This window comes from Antennarius striatus, chromosome 7 (genome assembly GCF_040054535.1).
Source record: "Antennarius striatus isolate MH-2024 chromosome 7, ASM4005453v1, whole genome shotgun sequence".
NCBI lineage: Eukaryota > Metazoa > Chordata > Actinopteri > Lophiiformes > Antennariidae > Antennarius > Antennarius striatus.
Window position 1 is genome coordinate 18426337 of NC_090782.1, and position 22054 is coordinate 18448390.

At 39.7% G+C, this 22054-nt stretch overlaps 1 protein-coding gene across 1 annotated transcript in view; it reads right to left on the reverse strand.

Moving 5' to 3' along the window:
* Nucleotides 1-2465: 2465 nt before the first annotated feature.
* yjefn3 (YjeF N-terminal domain containing 3) overlaps nt 2466-22054 on the reverse strand; it is a 37729-nt gene continuing 18140 nt past the window's right edge. Inside the window, exons 2-6 of the mRNA XM_068319902.1 lie at nt 13730-13838; nt 6839-6949; nt 4324-4437; nt 3431-3581; nt 2466-3167 (exon numbers count right to left, since the gene is read on the reverse strand). Coding sequence (XP_068176003.1) covers nt 2971-3167; nt 3431-3581; nt 4324-4437; nt 6839-6949; nt 13730-13838 — 682 coding nt within the window. The 3' untranslated portion in view covers nt 2466-2970. The remainder of the gene's footprint in view (nt 3168-3430; nt 3582-4323; nt 4438-6838; nt 6950-13729; nt 13839-22054) is intronic.

The following is a 22054-nucleotide window of genomic DNA, read 5'->3' on the forward strand; positions in this document are numbered from 1 at the left end:
TATGCGAGGGCTATAATAATAATAACCACATTCCAGGCATTATAATCATGCAATGGTGCTATGTAGACCTTGAGGGCTGGAGATAAGGAGCAAGTGGAACATCTTAGAGCTGCTCAGAAAAAGCAAGGAAGGCCCCTCTAGTTCCCTTTTCGACTGTGAGCTGCAAGAAGGAGGCCTCCATATGCAGCGGGTGTATATGTAATACAGTGCGCCCTCTTTCTTTGCAGTTAATGTGTTCCAGGAACGATAGAGCCACATACTATTTATCTTATTATTTACGTTAATTTAAACGTTTATGACCCCCCCCCTCCCCCATACTGATATTAAACCACCCTCTATTTGTATAACCTTTTCCTACACTGTTATCGACTGTTTAAAGCACTTTTGTGTCTCACTTAAATCTGAGACTCACGGAACCGAGCACACTTCCGGATGCCGTCAGCCAATAGAACGCGCGTACGGTATCACATGACTGCCTACCAAAAATCCAAGATGAGGTGAAGTCGCGACCAGTGATGTGCGAATGCGCGGGGGCGCACTGTAATGGGTTTATAGGTGTCTCCCTGTATCATAACAGGTTTCTGTCAGTCACAGACATACGTTTACTTAGATGTACTGATAATGAACTTAAAATCAAGAAATGTGTGCTGACAACAGTGTGCTTAGTGACAAGGGTGAAAGGTGTAGAATTTCCTTCTGTTTCACCTTCTTGTTTCATAAAACCTTCATGAAACCTTTTTGTTAAAACACTTCATAGATCAATGCTATTGGGTTATTCCCACATTCGTCTCACACACACTGCCTGTGAAACCATTTCATATCATCAGGATGTACAGTAGTAGTTAAAAAAAAGTTATTTTAATTTTTAAATGATAATAATAGTGTTCATACAATTGTTCCAAAAATAAGTGAAAAATGGAAATCAAATAATACCTGAATGAGGAATCAAAATTAGAGTATAAAAATGCTACACCTGCAGTTGTTGGGGTTTTTTTTGTTTTATTTTATTTTTTTGTTTTCTTAGCCATAAATATTTATCAGCATGAAAAAAGAAAACTGGGTCTTGCTGGAAAGGCCTGGAAAATTGCTGATATTTGTTTTAGCTTTTGTGTATCAGCACTAGATTAACCTTCCTGCCTCATTGCACCGCTCCATTACAGACTTCACTAACTCTATGATAGCATTTGTCTGTCATGTAATCTATCACTCATTGCATATTGCAACAAGTGCTACTGTGAGTTAGGATCGTCAAAGCTTATTAGTACACCGCTCTCACAAAACACTAATGACAGAATGGTGACAAGTTCTATTTTCCTGATAGAGATTGGACTGGCATGAAAGACAGAATCACTGAGCCCTCAGACATATTTACACAAGCCTTGTCAGTTCGACTCTGACAGATTTAATACCACTGAATGAAAAAACGCACCTCAACAACATTCCTTTTCACTGACTTTCCACAACGACCCACACACATGTGCACAGACACTGGGCATTAGTGCATTAGTATTCAGAAGAAGAACTTGCTTTGTATAAATACACATGACCTCACCCATAAACAGCATCATAATCTTGGTTAGTCATTCTGACTGAAGCCAGCAGCTCTGAGCTCAGTAATGAGGGGATGCTTTACAGCTGATTATAGCCTGATCACACCTGTTCATGGCCTTCACTGCCAAATCATATCCAGTTGGGGAACCAACAAACAGAAAGAACAATGTGCACCCATCTCCTGTAATTGTATGTGACGTGTATGTGATGCATCCATGTGGCTTAATGATTGGTGGTCATTCATGTGTTCAAGGCCAAACTGAAGATTTGCTACCTGCTAGACAGGAACATGGTTGATTTGTGGTGTAATTATTGTTTATATTTCCATTGTGCTCCATTGTTACACCTTCCTGTTGAATAAAATAGGACTCAAATGGTCGATTTTGCACAGATGAAAAACAGACCAAAATATTGATCCAACACGGGTTAAAAGCTGCTTGGGTGATTTGTGATTTGTAATTCTTCATGATTTCAATTCAATTTTGTTCCTTACAATTTTGCTGCCTTACATTATAAGAAGGTTGTACCTTACCCACCTTCTGGGCATCCTGCTATTTTCACTTTCTATTTTTATTTATGTTATTTTATTTGATTTGATACTGTTTATATTTTATGTCTTGTGATATGTCCTGTGGTGTCAGTTTCTTTTTCTCCTGAGCAGTGGATATGTGCAATTTTCTCTGTTATTAATAAAGTATATATCTATATTTATATCTCTGTCTGTCTGTCCGTCCGTCCGTCCGTCCATCCTATGAGTCCACCATTTTAAAAGGCATTTGATAGTTGTAGTTTTTATTGATATAAAGTTGATCAGTGTCCCTAATAGAAGTAAAAATCAAACTTTGGAAACTGAACAAAATTCAAGAAACTAAATACATTTTAAATGTTTTTTATTAGACAACAACTGTCTGGGCCTTTGTAAAAGTTTATAAACCAACTGAAATAAATGTAATGTAAAAACAGACTGATCGATCAAACCGAAAAACACAACAAGTCATTATATTTGCATATTGAAACTAATCTCAGCAGCACAAATCAATGGAGCATGAACTCAAAAAAAGGTTATCTAATCAGTAACATTTAAAAAGTTTTGAAGAGGAAAAGAAAAAAAAAACGTTTCAGTGGTTGAAGTCATAGAAAATTAATTTGTTTCTTTTGGAAAATAACCAGAGGAAAGTGTAATGCTACAACTTTTATAATTTTACAGAAAGAAATGCCATTCCCTAAAAAGACATGACCACGGTTTCTAAATATTATCCTTCTACTGTCTCGCCACAGTATATAAGGAATAGCCTGATCTACATAACTGATAACATTAAATCACATTAACAATCTATAAAATACAAAACAGAAGAATAGGTTAACGTCTTTTTTCTGGAAATGAGGAGTGGCCACGCCGGCTCTTATTTTCCCCATGTGTTACAATTCTAAGAGGCAGTCTGTTCCAGGGTAGTCTGGAAGGTTAAGCTCATATTTTTTCTGGATGTCATAGGGCAGGAAGCGTCCAGCCAAGAAATGCTTCCCTGAGAAACTCAGGGCACATTTCTTTGGTGCTGTAAGGGAGATGAGAACATCTGGGCTAATTCCATCCTGATTTGGTTCTTCTGCATCCCAACCTGAAGACGGTGGACAGAGAGGAAGGAGAGAAAAAGGAGGATAAGAAACATTTTCTGCCTGTTGTGCTCAGCACGTGATGCATTCAGAGTACGATGAGCTCACTCTGAGCTGACTGTAGCATGAGATTTATCCTCCATGTGTGCCTCCAGACTTGAAAAACGTTTTCCTGGGAGCCAACACTCTGAGGGAACCGCCTGGAGGCCCGTCTATCACGTGTTTCTGAGCCTCCAGCTTCATATCTACAGTTGGAATAAACACTTACCTGAGGGCACATCCACGCTGACAATGGGGGTCTTGATTTGCTTCAGGGTGACAAGAATACCAGAATAGGGCTCCTTGATGTTGTCGCAGTCATCCTCAGGGCCCAGCATGGCATCAATCACTAAGTTGTAGGCATCATTTATGAGCTGCACCTGAACGGGACGGAGCTCAGCGTGAATACATGGTTCACATTTTTATATGGTGATCTAAATAAGTGGTTCCCCTTTGGTTCATGAGACAAATCTGAGGGCTCGCAAGATGAATTGCAAGAAAAAGGCCGCAAATCGAAAACATGTAAAAAGGGCTCACAAGAAATTCCATTTCATTCAAAAGGGTAACAAATGAAAAAGGGGGTTCAATTTTATAATTATATAACCTGATTCCACCAATGAAAGACAAGAGCTGACAGCTGAGGAAATGTGTTTTAACTCTAGCTGGGGGTTCAGTGATGATGACTGTTTATTATGATATCTAATATTAAAATTATTTAATACTTGCTGTATAATATAGCAGCCAGTATTCTCTAAACATCATACTTACACTTTATAGAAAATAATTACTTCTTTTATATGCTAGAATTTGACGTCACAATTTCGCTTTGACATACTGTTCAACAACTGGGTTAAAACGAATAATTAACAAAATAAAAGACAATTAATGAGAATCAGTCATGAGTGATATTCATGTTGATATAATGAGTCCATGGCTGGATGAAAAGAGCTTCAGGCCATTGAATCGACTTCCCAACAAGAAAGAACGTGAATATTCTTTCTAACAGAAACATTTTGGTGAATTTACTGCATAAAATTATGGAATTAAACAAGACAATCAGATGTCTGGATTAAAAACCAACAAATCCAGCAAACTGAAATATGTTGTAAAATTGCTGATGACCTCTGTGGGGAGATAGGAGAGAAAAGGGATGTCCATCTTCTCACACTGAACAGTGAAGTCCTGGTGTAAACTTTGAGTGGAGCGTTTAGGGTGGTAGATGGTGGGCTCGTATTCCTGTGCAAGATGAGAAAAAACAAGAGAAGAGAAAAAGGTTGGGAGGATGGCACAGGAATAAAAACTCAAAAATAGACAGCTGGTTACATAATATTGACACTCTCGCCTGCACTGTCAGCCAACACTGACATAATGGTGTTGTATCACAAGTTGTGGGTTTCTGCAGCCTGTTTCCAGATCAGATACTTCCTTTATGAAGTGGAAGATGAGAGGAGTCGAAATCCAGACGGTCTTAAAGTTCTGATGCTCAGCGGGAAGCATCTGGGATGTGTGGCCTTTACACACCGACTAAAAGACAAATCATCGAGGCTAGGAGCCGCAGTCAGTGGTGTGATCCGGCCAGTCTGGCAGGTTTAACATAAAGTAATAAATAAATAGAAATGTTCTATCAGGGACTGCCAGGGCAACCGAAAGCAATCACAAAGTGTGTGTGTGTGTGTGTGTGTGTGTGTGTGTGTGTGTGTGTGTGTGTGTGTGTGTGTGTGTGTGTGTGTGTGTGTGTGTGTGTGTGTGTGTGTGTGTATGTGTGTGTGCGTGTGTGCGTGTGTGCGTGTGTGCGTGTGTGTGTGTGGCCTCAGCATGCCTCATCATCAGTTACACGCTCAAAACATGTGAAACTAAGGAAGAGCTTGAATCATTGGTCAGCGTCACTGAGCATGAAAAGAAATGAGTCGTAAGACAGAAACAAGTGCAGGGTACAAGGAATTTGTCCTGTTATTGCTCCAACAGGGTTTCACTTCTTCCCCCAGGGGATTGATGGTGTTTTGGAGATTTTTGTTTTCATGAGCGTTACCTTTTGGAAAGAAGGGATGAGGTCTGAAGCAAACGTACCAGTACACAGTTTCTTGTTCACTTGAATAGAAAAACCAGTAAAAAACCTTAAAAATGTCAAACTTTTTCTTAAACAGGTCTAGAAACACATTAATAAAGTATTTTTTAAGTAGTATACATTATTACACCTACAATGCAGTAAATAGTACAATAGTATAGTAAATAATATTTGCATTTCATTCATACCAGTTATGATGTGACTGAGGAACAGAAATACAAACTGTCCTTGCAGTTATCATCTGTCAAGCACAGTGAGGTCATCCAAGCATAACATCATGTCTTCTAGTTTAGAAAATGAATAATGCACCAAAACTAACGTGAGACTTATTTTTCTCTCATCCAGCATTAGCTTTGATCAAGCAATGTGTGTGTCTTCCAGTGAGTAGCATTGCGTTTTTCCCCCTCTACTTAGCAGTGGAAATAATCAGAGATGCACAACAGACTCAGATACAACCTGCCTTTGTGAACATGGAGGTCTTAGAATCATGTGAGAAGCTACTTGGCCTGTTTGCCTGCAGCTGATCATTCATCTCTATGCCCTGTCTAATCACATTTACAGCTCTCCATCACAGGTTCCAAGCTCTGTGTGTGTGTTTGTGTGTGTGTGCGTGCGTGCGTGTGTGTGTGTGCGTGCGTGCGTGTCTCACGTGTATCTTCGCATGTATTCCTGCTGACAGGGATAACGTCACACTTGTAAAAACATACACCCTTACACCAGGAGATCAATTCAAAGTCCAAAGCAAGTACTCAAGTTTCTCAAGTTAGAGCAAACTCAGACGAGTGCAGTCTCCATCTGCGCACTGGAGCATGTTGTCACTTTGAAAATAATGATAATAAAGTTCATTTATGCAGCACATTTCAAGATGCAGTAAAAATTCTGCAAAAATATGCAGGAAAACACAGAAGCAGATGGTAAAAGCATTAAAATGATGATAAAATAGCATGCAGAATATTTAAGCAGAGTTCATCTGACATGGTTTTACCCAGAATCTTCAATGCGCCGTAAATCTACTATGCACAGTACACACATATGGTAAAATGTATAGATACATTCCATTCTAACCCAAAAATCATATAGAAGAGTTCTGGTCAATAAATCCACATAGTGTTGCAAAAATACTTGAGTCCTGATATCAACCACGCTGAAAAAAAAAGATCAATTCCTGATCTCTGGCGAGTTTTGAGATGATGGATCCTGCCTACAAAAACAAGTAGTTCTGAAATGTCAGTAAGTGTGTGACCTGAAGGGCTTACTTCATAGTTATGACATCACATAATGACTGCTGAGTGTTATGGGAGTTACAATAGTATGATATCATGACTGTCAGAGCGCTCTTACGGGGAGAGTAATGGGTTTACTGCTCTGAGCCAATTACAGGAGCTGAAATAAAATTTTGCTAAGCACATACGTCCTTCATCGGGGTAAACCGTTTGACCTGCTGCAGCTTAAAGTGTGCAGATTCTTTGTTTGACTCAGTGAGCACCAAAGCATCATTTGGTGGGTGGTTCAATATAAAGGTTCGTTTTTACAGAGCAGAAAAGCTGCATTCATGCATGGGACTTTACTTACAAACATGCGTAGGTGTCGGGCGCACACCAGGCCGATGGAACCATTCTGATCTGGACCACAAACCACCAGCACCGTTGGCTGCTTCTTTGCTAGAGATCCGAGAGGGTAGGCCTGACGAGAGTGGGTGAGAGACGTAGGCAGTTAGAGAGAGGAGCTGACGATGAAGAATGGAAAAAAAGCATAAGACACATAAGATAGAATAGACATTCAGATAGAAAATAGAAAGGGTTATTGATAGAGCACAATGGTCAAAGGCCACAGAAAGATAGATAGTAGTCAGTTTTCATCCCTCAGATGAAGGTATCTTATTTAATATGTCATCTGATCTGTGCATCAGCCTCGCTATCATCTCAAACTGGATGACAGCAGCGTGCCAGACATGCCAGACAAGGGTGGAAATGGCACCAGTTCCATTATCTCCGGTGTCTGAGAGAAAAGGTCCAATCTCATTAAAATAGTGCTGGCAACAGTGGAAAAAATACCACGTCCTTGTCGTGGGATGCTTCTGTGTATGTAACAGGCCTTCCATCTCTAGGCTGTAGCAGACTGCTGGATATTTGCCTTATTTACTGGCCAAACGTTCCCTTGTAAATCACCCCACACTTTCTTAAACAAGACATACATTAGCCTGTGTAACTGCCATCCTGAGTGGTTAATCGTCCACTTTCAACACCAGAAGTGAAATAAAAACAGAAGCAGCAACGATTACTGAAAGCCCCAAAGGTGTCTGCCTTCATTTTCCACAGACGATTCAAGCCTCTACGCTCATTGCAACATAACTGATTATCAGGTGATGCCTTCAGGGGTTTTTCACCATGTCTGTGCTTTTATTCATTATTATACACTGAAGGTCACAGCATGAATTCATGAATGAGATATGAGCCAAACCATTAACTGATGAGGTTAGTTAATGCAGAGTTCTTCTTTCTTCAAATGTTCACCTGTCCAATGAACACACACATCTGAAGTCCAGCTTTAATGCCATACTCTTATTGTAAGCAACAATTACAGCCCAAAAATTACAGTATTTTAGTTTTATATTAGACTATATTATATTTACTTTATTTATAATAACAAGAAAAGACTAAATGTTTTAGTAGTTAAATTTTGAAAGAAAGCAATAATTTTCTAATTATTGAGACCTAACATAAATATGATATGTACAGTGATAATGTTCAATTTCATTAAATTAAAGTAATTAACAAATAATTTACAGCCATCTGCTTTAATAAGGCTAATTACATCTATTATTTAATATTTTTGTCATTGCAAAATTGAGTATTCAAAATAAAAGTCTGAATTTTGATTTCTCATAAGAACATCATAGTAACTTGTAATTCTTAAGTTCCCCATTATTTAGAAAGTACTAACAGTCATAACCATTCAGTTTATATCACCTGTTAAGATTTCCTTCATTCATTTCAGGTCATGTAACTGCAACATGTGCAGATTAAACATTGTGTTGCTTTATTCAAAATAAGACCAATTCACAAGAAAGGGTGGTTTCATACTTTAGGATGCTTGAGAGGAAACAGAAATAGGTCAGATTGGTGCCAAGTTACAATAAAAAATCCATTTAGCACCTCTAATAATGTATTCAGTGCAGGAGACAGTAAATGTGGAGAAATATATCATTCTCATTGTCATTTCACATTTTACAATTGAATATACAGTAACAAGACTGACATTGAATTCTCCTCCATCATAAGAGTTCAGCTGAGAAATCAGGACAAGAATGACATGAAGTATAGAAGGTTTCATAATGAAATAGGAGTAGGCGAGTGATCGGAGGGACGGAGACAGCCGGCAGAGACTGCAGCTAAAAGATTATTTAAAAGCTTTAATTGCATTAATAGTCATATAGTTATTATAAAACTTCTACTAATTTAAGGAACAGACAACTTAAACCAAACATCAATCAAATGTGGATTGTTAAAGGGCTTACAGAGAATTATGACTTCCGTCCTATAGCTATAATCTCACCTGTAAATCTCGAGCAGCTGCAGGTATTTACTTTCACCTAAATTAATCAGACAAACTCACTGTAGTAAGTGTATGACTAACTGGGGAACAGTTTTTCATTGTGATGTTGGAAACTGAAACGGAGATAAAAGGAGAGTGGAAATCAAACAAAATCCTGTCCAGAAACACATAGCAAACCTCATAGCTCATTCTAGAAAAATAAAATAATGATTTAAAGAAAGTCTTGGTGTGAAAAATGAAATATTACCTCTGTCCTTCTGTACTCCTGTTTTTGTTTGGATATCTGTCCTTCTTTCCACCTTTAATGCTTCAAACCTACAAAAGCTCATATTAAAAAGTGTATTGACCTTTTCTCTAAGCATAGAGGACCATCAGGAGGATCAGTGTGCGGCCATCACCTTACATTGTTGAGGATAAGTAGCTATAAAATCAGCAGTTGTGATCAATTTTGGTGGTGCTTTAATAACCTTTCAATTGCATATCTAATCTCACCCTAAAAAGAAGTTCAATTTACTTAATCAATGATCCAAATGTCATTTACTTAGATATTCTGTTGGATCACTGAATAAGTGGATGTGGAGCATTTGTAATGGATCTGTCTGCAGCGGCATTGAAACTTTTATGTGTTTGCCAGATGGCTGATGTAACCATTATAACGATAGTCTGACCCCCATAATGAGACTCCATCGCTATGAAAACCTTCCTCCAGAAGGCATATTGGTCACATTGTTAGAAAAGCACTATTTCACTAATGTTGGATTTATTGTAACATTTAAATTTAGTTTTATCTGGAATATCAAATGGATCAAGATCAAACTTTCATGCCTGGTGGAGGTCATGATGTGTTTTTTCTCCAAGCGTTGTTGTCATTATATCATGTGGTCAGAAGCAAAAATCTTGCAAAAGCAAAAATCCCTCAGTGGTTAAGAATCCTCCAAAACAACACAACAATATTTGGATCCGCATGATGATCCGGATAACCAACAGAATCTAAAGAGCTGATTCTTGAGTCGTACTTGACCTTATCAAAAAGTTCACCAAATTCATATACTTTTTGAGGGATCTTGCTGACAGACAAACAAAGAACCACTGCCAAAACATTACCTCCTTAGCAGTGGCAGCAACTTGAAATTATTACCTAATCCTCTGTGTGTTTTTTGTATCGCATACAAAAAAGGCCATAACTTGGCCAGAAGACATTAAAGTCGTGTGGCTTTTTAGCCAGTAGTGATTAATGCGTCACTTTCTTTCCAAGTTGCATATCTTGATATGCCTACGATACGCTCCATTCCAAAATAAAGTCATTAACTTCAATAAAACTCTTGCTTATAACGGCCCTGGCAACACATCTCTTTTCATCGCAGTATTTTATTTTTTAAAAAGCAAAGTTTATGACTCTATTTGAACTTTGTGAAATGTCTTCCAGTGTTTGAGATATTTATGAAAGTTTTGATGTTTAGACATACAGTATACATATATACATATACGGTATGTGTGTGTGTACCATTTATGTTTCGTTGTACCATCCCTGTGTGTGTATCATGACAAATAAAGAAAGTGTGACTTTTTAAAACTTTTTTGTGTGTATATATGTATGTGTGTATATATATATGTATACATATACAGTATATATATATATACATATATACACACATATATATATATACTGTGTATATATATATATATATATATATATATATATATAGAGAGAGAGAGAGAGAGAGAGAGAGAGAGAGAGAGAGAGAGAGAGAGAGAGAGAGAGAGAGAGAGAGAGAGAGAGAGAGAGAGAGAGAGAGAGAGAGAGAGAGAGAGGCCTCAATGGCAATCTATCTAATCAGACAGCATACTAAAAAATAACAAACACTTTTAGGAAGTCTTGTGCAGATCACAGCAGTGACCCCCCTCGCACTCACACCTAAAATATGGCCGCCTTGATTGTAATAAGGTCTCCTAGGGAATAGGTCTTAGAAAAAATGTTAGACACATGTTCTTTCACCCCCAATCAACCTCAAACACACTCTGAGACTGAGAAAACATGAGCAGTGTCCTAAATACACAAACACACTCACCTATGCAGAACACAGCACCTTTAATATTTCTACTAGAAGACCAGACTTGAGTCTTGGGACTCCTTTAAAGTATAGACTAATTTATTGCTGTGTGGTCACAAAAATGTCTCCAGTCTGCACTCAGGTGTTGAAAAGCTTCACAATTATACAGAAACACACGCACACACACACACACACACACACACACACACACACACACACACACACACACACACACACACACACACACACACACACACACACTGTCTGGAATTTGTGACTGTGGCTACTGCTGTTAGAACAGTAAAGGATTACTGGATAACATATAATCTCTGTGCGTGTGTGTGTGTGTGTGTGTGTGTGTGTGTGTGTGTGTGTGTGTGTGTGTGTGTGTGTGTGTGTGTGTGTGTGTGTGTGTGTGTGTGCGTGCGTACGTGTGTGCGTGTGTGTGTGCCGATCGGTGGGTGGGTGGGTGGCTGCATAGGTGTGTGTGTGTGTAAGACTACATAGGTTTGTTTGTGTGGTCTACTTGGAGGCCAAAAGCGGTAGTCCAATGGTGAAATCAGACAGTCTGCATCTCCTTCTACTGTAATTTTCCTGAAATAGCAGTGATGTCATGTAAGCAGTAGCGTGCCGCTGGCGGCTGTGGGCAGCAGAGTTCCACATGACCATGTTTGTGTTGTAAGGCTATGCTGCTGGAGCCGCTGGTGGAGGGCCAGGCATGAGGCCAGAAACGTCTGATGATAATAGAGGAGAAGTGGATGTGGTGGATTTAATCACACACCGTGAGGGCAGAACAGTGTCTTTACGTCTGACTGATGCTGCCCCCCCACAAGCCTCAGCTTTTACATGTTCCAAATTTTCACTTATTTTAAACCGCTGAGTCTCGTAATCCAAGATTTAATAGCTTTGATAGGTAAACAAAAATATGTGACGGCATGACATAGAGCTACATTAATGCTGATCTATTATTCAACAAACAAGAAGCATAAAATCAGCTTCAACAGAAAGTAAAGATGAGTAACATGGGCCTGAATCAAGCACTGGGTGAACCCACAATTATTATTTATTAACCTATCAAATCAACTTCAAGTTAAAAGGTTGATTTATCACATATCTAGCAGACAATGATTGATAATCCTTTATTTTTTAATCTGACTTCGTCCACCTCACCTAAATATTAACCTCATCACTTGCTCATCATTGAATGAAAATCCTTCTGAATCTACAAAAAATGAATCAAAATATTCAACAAATTTTGAAACAAGAAATAAAAGTGAGATTCAAACTGCTGGAGAGTTGTGTGCAAAAGTGCAAAAGTATGAGTGATTTTTTTAAAATTGTTGCTTATTTTCATCTCCTTATGTTTGCATTTGCCGGAATTCTAACGTAATTTATTGAACCAACCTGCACAATGCTCCTCCTCACATGTGTCTCTTATTCTTTTTCTTACATTTGAATAATTTCTTCTTTTCTTTGTTCTGTAAAACCTTTGTGTTTCAGCATATATATCTCTCTCTCTTCCTCTTTGTCTCATTCCTTCCTTTTTCTCTTCATCCTTTGTACTGTCAGCAAAGGAAGGTTTCATGTGTCTGACTCGTATTCTTCAGTCTGTTGAAGAGCCGACTGAGGAAACCAGTGTCGCATTAAACCAAGCCAGTGGTCTGGTAAAAGTAACAGCATGTACCCTACACACACACACACGCACGCACGCACGCACGCACGCACACACACACACACACACACACACACACACACAGAATTAGACACAGTCCAGATCACAGTGAAGAGGAGCTGCGGATGTGGACGGTGTGCTGCCACAGACAGGGCTCAGGTGTTCTGCCCTGAGGTGAGCCGCTCAAATGCTTGGTGGTAAATGTCACAGAAATTTTGAAAATTTCCTCCACATAATAATTAGACATTTAGTATGGGTCTCAATTCAATTGAGGAAAATGTAAGTATAGCAGCAGCTGTGACCTTTGGTCCTCTTACATCCATACAGTCAATGAGGATCTTTTGGGTGTGTGGTAATTACAGGAATTCAGAGTGAGTAGAGAATAAGCAGAAAATTTAAAATGATAAGATATGTGACCTTTAGAAAAGGTTTTCTGACTACTAAAGAGGTTTGTGCGGTAGTGGTTGGCTTGAAGCCACAGTTTGATTCTATTTGAGCTTAGGACAGTGGTTCTGGTTTAAGTGGTGTTGAGTAGAAATGACAGTAATATCAAAAACAACTGCGTATCCTCCTTTCATTTGACCATGAATTTGGGACTTGGTTCTATTAAAAGAAGCAGTCGGTTGAATTTAAGTTACGAGATTGATCAAACATTTACTTCATTTTACAATACAAACAAAAATCAGGCCACAAAATAAAATACACAAAGAATAAAAACAGCATGGCTATTTTGTGATGAGCATTTAAGAAAGAAAAGATGCGGACACACATCACAGTACAGTAAACGGTCACCATTGTTCAGAGGTGATGGTCCAAAGAAAAGAGCTTTGGAAGCATCACAGCACATCAAGACTTCATTTCACAGTAAGACCAAAACTGCCATAAAGACATACAGGAATGATTTCATATCTTTCAGCCTCATAGCAATAGTATTGCATGAATACACAGGAGGTTAAATAAAAGGCAACTGGAGTTCTTTTTAAGGTCTGAAGATGTTTCACCTCTCATCTAAGAGGCTTCCTCGGTTCAGAGTATTTGACCTCCTGTGAGGCTATTAAAACCAGGAGTTATTAAGGTCTGAGGAGAATACGGAGGGAAAACAAGAAAGCAGCATGGCGAAGCAGAAATGAAACGACAATGTAGAGCAACAACAATAGAGATCAGAAAAGGAGAAAGTGAGCAGACCTTAGTGATGGCAATGGCGCAGGCTTGTCCCCAAATCTCTATCAGCTGCTGTTGTCCAAACCTGTAGTCCTTCAGTAGCTCTGTCTCGATAGCTGCAGCCTCACCTTTACTGTCAGACACAGAACAGGATACGATCAGTCAGAAAAGCATCGTGCTTGTTAATCATTATCATCGTTGTCGTCTTTGTTAACTAAAAGAAACAGAAAACCTGTAAATGGAGCAGTGCATGGAGAAGATTATGTCACTACTCATGTGCACCAGAAGATACTGTAACCCTAATTACAGACTCCACATATAACACATAGTTCAGCACACCAGTAGAAAATGCTCTAAATTTAAAATATTGAGAACTAAAATGTCATTTCTGCCTGAAGGTGTTGTACAAAAGCCACTCTCCGCTGAGACAATTGTAAGGAAATTTGTTCTCAATTGGGGAACCACTGTCCAAATCCTGTCAGGGGGATAAAACCAGCCACAAACATAGGAGCCTGTGCAAACTGCAAACTTCACAAAAGAAAAGTGCTGCCCTGTCCTGGATTCAGACTTAGCACTCCAGCTTTCTGCTGCAGAACAAAGAGATAATCATGTCTGATCATAACAACCCTTAAGGACTTAGTTGAAGTACAGTTAGGACACTCAGAACATGAGAGCAAACTCGATCATATAGACACAGTATGTCAGACAGTCAAATGTTTTCTGGAGAAGATGTTGTTATTTTAATGTAATATTCACGCATGTTAATTCTGAACCTTTTCTTATGTGTGTACAGCATGGAAGCCATTTAGCATCAGTGAAGAACAAAAGAAGACCAAATCTGACGCAATTTCATAGCACAGAATACATCACTGTTACTCTACAGACACCTGGTGGTCTTTAGTGGTACTGCAGCTCTTTAAGAACACGAGGATGACACAGTTGGTTTCAGATCGACATCTGAAGATGTCTTCTTGTCTTTTCCAATGGCTGCGCTTTAAAAAATATCTCCACAGAGGAACACTTCAGAGCTAAAGGGCTGTTCAGATCTATACCTCTCAAAAAAGGATTTGTGTTAGCGAATTGTGTGTTTTTCCATCCATTCAATTCTAGAACCACTGATCCTTTGCAGAGTCATGGGGGCTGACATCGTGGGGGAGGCGAGGTACACACTGGACAGGTCGGCATCACAGACACGCAGTTTCCAGGAAGAACCACATGCATCCTTATTATTATTGCTCTGAAATGCTGTGACTATGTATGCAGTTGTGAGTCCTGTGTACATGAATGTACTGTATGTGCATGTGTGTGTAGATGTGCCTTTTAAAGTGTTCACATGCATGTTGATGTTTCTAAGCCACGTCTCTATGTTTTTGTGTGTGTTGGTGTATGGAATGTGAATGTGTGTGGTTGAGTATCTAAGTGGGGTTTCTGGCATTTACCTGTGGCAGTGAAGCAGTAACAGCTGTCACCCACGGCTCACCTCAGGGATGTTTCCTGAGTCTCTGTGACAAGTTGATCTTTGGAAAGTTCACCTCGGTCCACAGGGTTTGCTCTGAGCCGGGGGCTTCTTTGAGGAGTTCTACTGAACCACATTGATTCTATGTGAGGATCGGATATTTAATTTGTTGCCCTTCTAAATAGTGGAGGGGACTCCAAGTGGAGAGGAAGTCCTAAATCTGTGTGCATTGATGTTGGTTGGTGGAGAACTGCCTGAAGGAGCAAGCAGTTTTACTGATCATGAGACTAAACAGCTCTTAATAACTGCTACTGTTCTATTACTGTACCACAAGGGAGTGCTCTGGATGGCCTAATGACAGATGGCCGTTTCATGCCACACATCACACATCTTCTCAATGACCACCCTCCACTACGCTCATCCAAATTCTAAATCAAGCATTAATGTTTCTGAATCCACAGACATGCAAATCTCTGACACTGACAACTTTGCAGCCAAATAGGCAAAGAGTTTGCTCACAATTTCAAAAGCAGGTTTTGAAACATGTGCAGTGCACATGTTGTCTCTCTCAGGCTACCAGGAGCATTAGCTTTTGTTGCACCTGTAGCAAGTGTCATGCAGCAGCCAGCAGCCTTTCCCTCGGAGAGATGCTTGATTTCCCCAGGCTGAGCCTGATGTGCCCCTGCTGTGCTTCACCTTAATTGTAGCACTGCTCAACTGTGATCACAACCTGGTTAATGAGTCTGTTTACCTACGCTTGAGATCAGGCAAAAAGAAACTTTGATGATCCCTGTGGGGAAATGGGGACACTGTGATTGCATATAGGCCGAATGTCCACAGAGTTTAAAAGGCAAAAAGACATTAAAATTTCATGTCCACCATTACTTTGTGGAGTTAAGCATGACAATAATTTAAATTGTGAAAAGCCCTTTAACATCACCTCTCATTGTTCCTGCAGCAGCCCATGTGCAGAGAGGAGATTGCAAATGGGTTTACCGTTATTCCTGTCTTATATGCAGGAATAACGGTAATGTACCAAGTGAAATCAATACACAGAAATATATGTGACAAACACTGCAACAGACACAGTTGTGTTACGGTAGTTCCCAAAGACTCTAAATGTATTCTGTAATGTCAGCCAGTAATAAAATGTTGCTATATTTATCCCACAGCTACAAAACATCCTTACAAGATGAATACTCTGCTGAAAATTCAAAGGGCCTCTCTTTTCTAACACCGGATGGCTGAGAGAACCACAATTGCTGCCCGTCTCTCTCTCACTTTGCCTAATTTCCACCTTTCCCTAATGATCTGCTGCTGAGATAAGAAGTCAGATTAAAATAACAAAAAATTAAAGACTGTCAACAACATATTTAAATAACACAACCCTAAGTCAATAACACAGCATCTTACACTAATGTGAGGAATGTCTGTATCTGTATGTGATTCACCTCATGTGAGAATCATTCATCTGACCTATTTCAAACTTAGCATGTGAGTTGTTGGGGTCGCAAGGAAGACCTGTGTTTAATGTCGACACAGTTTTAAGGCCCTGCAGGCTCAGTATTAATTCATGTACAATAACACGCTAAAGTGGGATAAGGACCTTATAGAAGCTAGTCTGTGAAAATAAAGCATGAGTTACAAATTAACACTAGGATGGATTTGTAACAACAGTCGGGACGTTTCCGCTCCTGGAAATAACAAAACTAATCTTTGAACTGAGCAACCAGCACATAAAGCCATTCATTCAAACTCCACACAGAAAGACTTCAGGTGGAATCGAAACTTGGACCTATGAATGTACAGCACCACAACACTGTACGTCAATACATATTCAAATAACTCTTTGCATGGCTGTAAAGTTAGACCCGCCATATTGATGAGAAACTGAATTCATCTTAATTTAACTTCCATGAAACCATGAAGAAGAAAACCAAAACAATATTACTGGAAAACACAGCATTTATAGGGATGGCTGTCATTGATTGATTTATGATGTAAGTCATCCTTTAAGACTGCACAAGATTGAAATAATGAAGTACTCAAAATAAAACCAGTGCACAAAAAAATTTCAATCTAACTTTTCAGTGTGGCAGAACTATTTACATTGATGCGTGCATGTGTTCAGATCGACACATTGACGTCGACAACTTCTGCTGAGGAGGCTCTCATGTGGTCTCCACCATTCCCAATCCTCCCTCTCACCAACTCCATTTAACTGCAAATCAGAAGAGTCAGCACTATTTAACTGAGAAGGATGTCAGCTTTGCATATCTGTGTTTGCAATGAGAGGTCTGCAGTCAGCGGATGAGGCCGCAGAAATGTGTCCTGATTAGAAGGGATGGAGAGCAGGTAGGGGAAATAACAAGCTACGGTACCTCTATGATGAGGAAAACGGTTCTATTATTGGCAGTAATCCTCAGCACTAGAAGTGATTAGTGTGATTCACATTAAGAAAGACCATGCAAGGTTACAAGTTCAATTGATTATCTAATTCTCCAAGGGTGCTCTCTGAATTCAGTCCAGGTTCATATCGTGAAAATCTTTGCAATAAATTAGCAGTCCTTCTGGTAAATTAGAAGTATTATCAGCATGCTTAAGAAACATTTATTTCAGGAGCTAAAAGTTAATTTTTTTTCCTGTGATGAGGCTCATTCCAATTCATTGTGCCTGAAATCCAAAAATATGAAAAAAGAACTATCTGATTAACTAAAAACAAATCAAATCAAACACATTAAAACCCAAGCCCAGCAGGATCGGGAGTCGCAAACTGACTAAAACAGCTTTGATTTCACATGAATGGCTCTGATGTCCAGTTGTTGTTCACTTGTCCATGCAAGCGCCTTTGTTTCAAATGCAGAAACAGAATATTTTTCTGCATTTTACACTCTTTACAAGGTTGGATGCCTTACTCCTATTAGCCACACAGGTATTGTGTGCAGCACTAACCATTCCAAATGATTGGTTTCAGGGAAACGCAGGGCTGTTTTTGCATTCTACTTTAATTCCCTTCTATATAAAAGGGACGCTGGATGTAAAAATGATAACTGCTGAACATCATCGAGCTGCTCCGCATGCCACTTTGTACCAGATCCAAGATGGGACCCGTGATGTTCATTAATTCCACCCTCTTCTCTGCCTCTTGTCACTCCTATTATCTGTTCATCCCTAACTCTCAACAGTTGTTAATGACACTCCAGGCATTTTAAACACAAATCAGGCATTAGATCAAATTATATCATTTTGTGTGATAAGTATAAGATAAGAAGGACAATTCCACATATATTAGCATATTTTTTTTAGCAGTTTCCTGCCATTAATAGAGCACATAGATGATTCAGCCAGAACAGAATACACGAAAAGCTTTTGTGTTTTTTACAATAGCTGCTCTAGCACGTTGTTACTGTTGTGCACATCAAGCATCTCTCAGGAAAAAGAAGCCCTGCAGTTTCTTCAAGTGGTAATTTAAATAAGTCTAATCTCCATATTGGAAATGCTAACTTCACCATAGGTCCATGCATTATTTGTCATCACATTTGTTCCAAAATAGTCTAAATAAAAATGTAATGTAAAAAAAATGTAAATGTAAAATATCTTTTTGACTGACAAGCCAATGTGGACGATGGCATTACTTACTCTAGCTGTCACTGACAGAGGTAGACAAGCTCTTTGGAGGTGGTCGCAAAAATAGGATCATTCACATAATCATTGTAAACATCAAAGGAGCTTCTGCACTGTGATGTAGGAGTACCGGGGGGCTGAGCTGTGTGACCCGGATCACATTCTGTGGTACAAAATGTGTTGCTCCACTGTTCTGTTTTTTGATGTCCAACTAACCCTGGCCCCTTATCATCCACTTGAGTTTACCCGTCTCCATTTTCATTTACTATCATTCTCCACTGCTGCCACCATCCTCTTAATGCCACCTTCTGCTCCCTCTTCCCCATCACAGCTGCTTTGATGAAGGTTCACACTTCACTGAAGCAGACCGATGACATATGGAGGGGGGTGGGAGGACAACAAGAGACATGCAGAGACACAACAGTGACTGGGAGAGCGCATAGGAGATAGGTCACCCTGTTAATTTAACCCATTGTGGGTTTTTAAAACAGGTTGTTAACCTTTGAAATACTGTAAAAAAAAAAAAAAATCATGACTGCTTTTAAGCCCCGCCTTTATCTTAACACTGAAGGTGACTGTCTTATGGACGCTCAGCCTTTTTCCATCTCAAAGATTTTGGTCATGGTGTTGGTGTCATGCTGATGGGAAGGCATTTTTATGTCATCCAAAGTATTAGCATTTGCACCGCAGCATGTCACAGAGGGATGACTCCCTACCACTAAAACAGGTCATCACTGGGCTTTTCCAGGTGTGTGTGAGAGCATCTAATTTAACATGTAAAATCTCCTTAGGTATGCATCCAGGGGTCCTGCAGCATCCAGCTCTGAGGCGAAGTAAACAGGAAAGGTTGAGGGGTGACAAGCGAATGAAAAATGTGGTATAAGTCAGTTCTGCACCAAAATGAAATTGAAATTGACAATGAAAATCACTTGAAAAGGCATCGGTATGAATACCCGCCTATGATGACACATCGGTAGAGGAGATCTGAGAAGAATGGTTTCCTCCAACTCTACCATGATCTATTTTTGTCTCCCTCAACCACAACAATGCAGCAACTCCGACAAAACAAGGATCAGGTTGTTATATATGGAAATCTGAAAGAAAACAAGTGGCCTAGAGTACAGTATATGAGATGGAGTCTGAGTGTGTAGGTGTATATATGAGCATTTGCCCTGAATATTGCAGCTTGGATAATTCTTTAAAGCACTGGACTGGATGTGCCATACATTTGAGATAAGGATGCTTCAAAAATGTAATAAAAAACAAACACACGATACCAAGTAAAAACAGAAGCGAGCATGACTCCTTACAAGGTGTGTCCCACTGTATAATTTCCTGCTGGTGGGGAAGATCAGGCGCTGCAGTGATGAGAGTCTCATAAACAGCCTCAGCTGGCACATAGGAAGGAGCTGGCCGTGTGCCTCCATATGGTCCCATTCTAACAGTCCAGCATCAGCTCCTTCAAGCTGCTCAATTCTTATCAAATCACTATGACATGATTCACTTTGTGTCAAGTCTCCCTGGGCAATAATTTAGGAGTGACTGTGTGTGGTGTGTATGTGGAAGGAAAAGAGACAGTCACATCCATATGATTGTCTCCGGCAGCATCATTCTTTCAAATCAAGCTTAATTAGTTTAACTGTCCACTCATGTTCCTCATATCCGGTACAACAAGACAGGCATTCTTCAGATGATCTCAATCGGTGGCTCCTGCCTCGCTCTCGTAACTCACTTGGTCCACCAGCAGCCATTGGCTTGTCAGCATATGAAAAATGGACGATAATCACATTTACCTACAGCCTCAGGTGTGGGTGGGCTCATGGGATAAAAATGTCCATGTGTGAGTGACGTCTACACACCTTAGATGTCACGTGACTAGAAGAGGAAGCTAACTGGATGAAGATCCCACTCAGATGCATCAAAGCACATTCCCCGAACAAAACATACACGAGCACATAATTTACATAATTCATGGCCCCTGAGATGTTTTTACTCCTTTCAGCTCGTTGTCCAGGATATATGTTTACAACCTGTGTCTGTGCTTTAAATCTAGGTCCCTCATTTGGGGCCAGGGGCCATGAGCTATGCAAATTATGAGGGGAGCGTTGTCTCAACTGATTTGTTTCCGCTAAGGCGGGGTTTTATCCTCAGGTACCGGAGGCAGAGCAGAATGGTTAATATAATTTATAAGCCACTGGCCAGGACACGACAGACTGATGACCTATCTGTGTTACTAAGCGACCTCAAATGTAATAGCAGCAATGTACTGTGACTGCTTTTCCTTGGAGACAGAGTCGGCCTTGCTGCGGTTGCAAAGTCTCTCTCATTATCTTCAGACATAGATAATGTATCTTTAGTTTTATTTAGGTAACTGAGGTGTTGACTGACAGTTGCGTTCCTATGTGTGTGTTTCCCGTATGGGTTTTAGAATCTGTCTTACATTTCTGTTTTTATCCTCACTAGATAAACTGCTAGCCCACAGCTGCAAGTTGCTTCTTTTCCAGCCTGAAAACGAAAAAGTTCAGTGCTTTTGCTGAACCACCTACACAACATCCGAGTGCAATGACAAGGACAATCCTTCACTGGCTTCCCACCCACAAAAGCATACAATTGGGTTTGTTGTAAATAGCTACCTTACCCTCGCCCTTTCTCTAATATGCAGTCTATTCTTTCTACTAAAAAGCACAACAGGGAACTGAATTTATGAAGTTAACCTGTCTAGTTTATCTATCCATCTATCTATCCATCATCCATCCCTTTATGTGTCTCAACAAGCAGCAGTCAGTACTGACTGTGAGAAACAGGACACAGAGTTCTGTCTTAGAAGAGAGCAGAAAAATCACATTTCATAATGTAAACTGGTTTTTAAAGAGCAGAAACAATGGTTGATGCAGTATCGACTGATGCTGGTAAATTACACCTTTGACCATTCTGTGGAAAATTAAAAATAGAGAATCATCTCCAAGCCAGAGGTCTTATTATCACAATTACACATTGAAAGTGAAAGAATTGGGAAAGGTGCAGGAGGAGCAGACAAATAGGAGCAGAGGAGAGACACAGCATAATTAGACCCATCGGCCACCCTGTGATCCGAGGAAGACGTGAGGCTAATAAAAGCTTGCCAAGAAGAGGACCGTCTTCCTCCACCTTTCTCCGCTCCATGTGACTTAATGAGTACCGTTTTTACAAACTGTACAGTAAGACCACAATGCTGTCCTGTGGCATCAACAGTCAGTGTTTATTTCGAGTCAGTGGTCTATCATTATGTG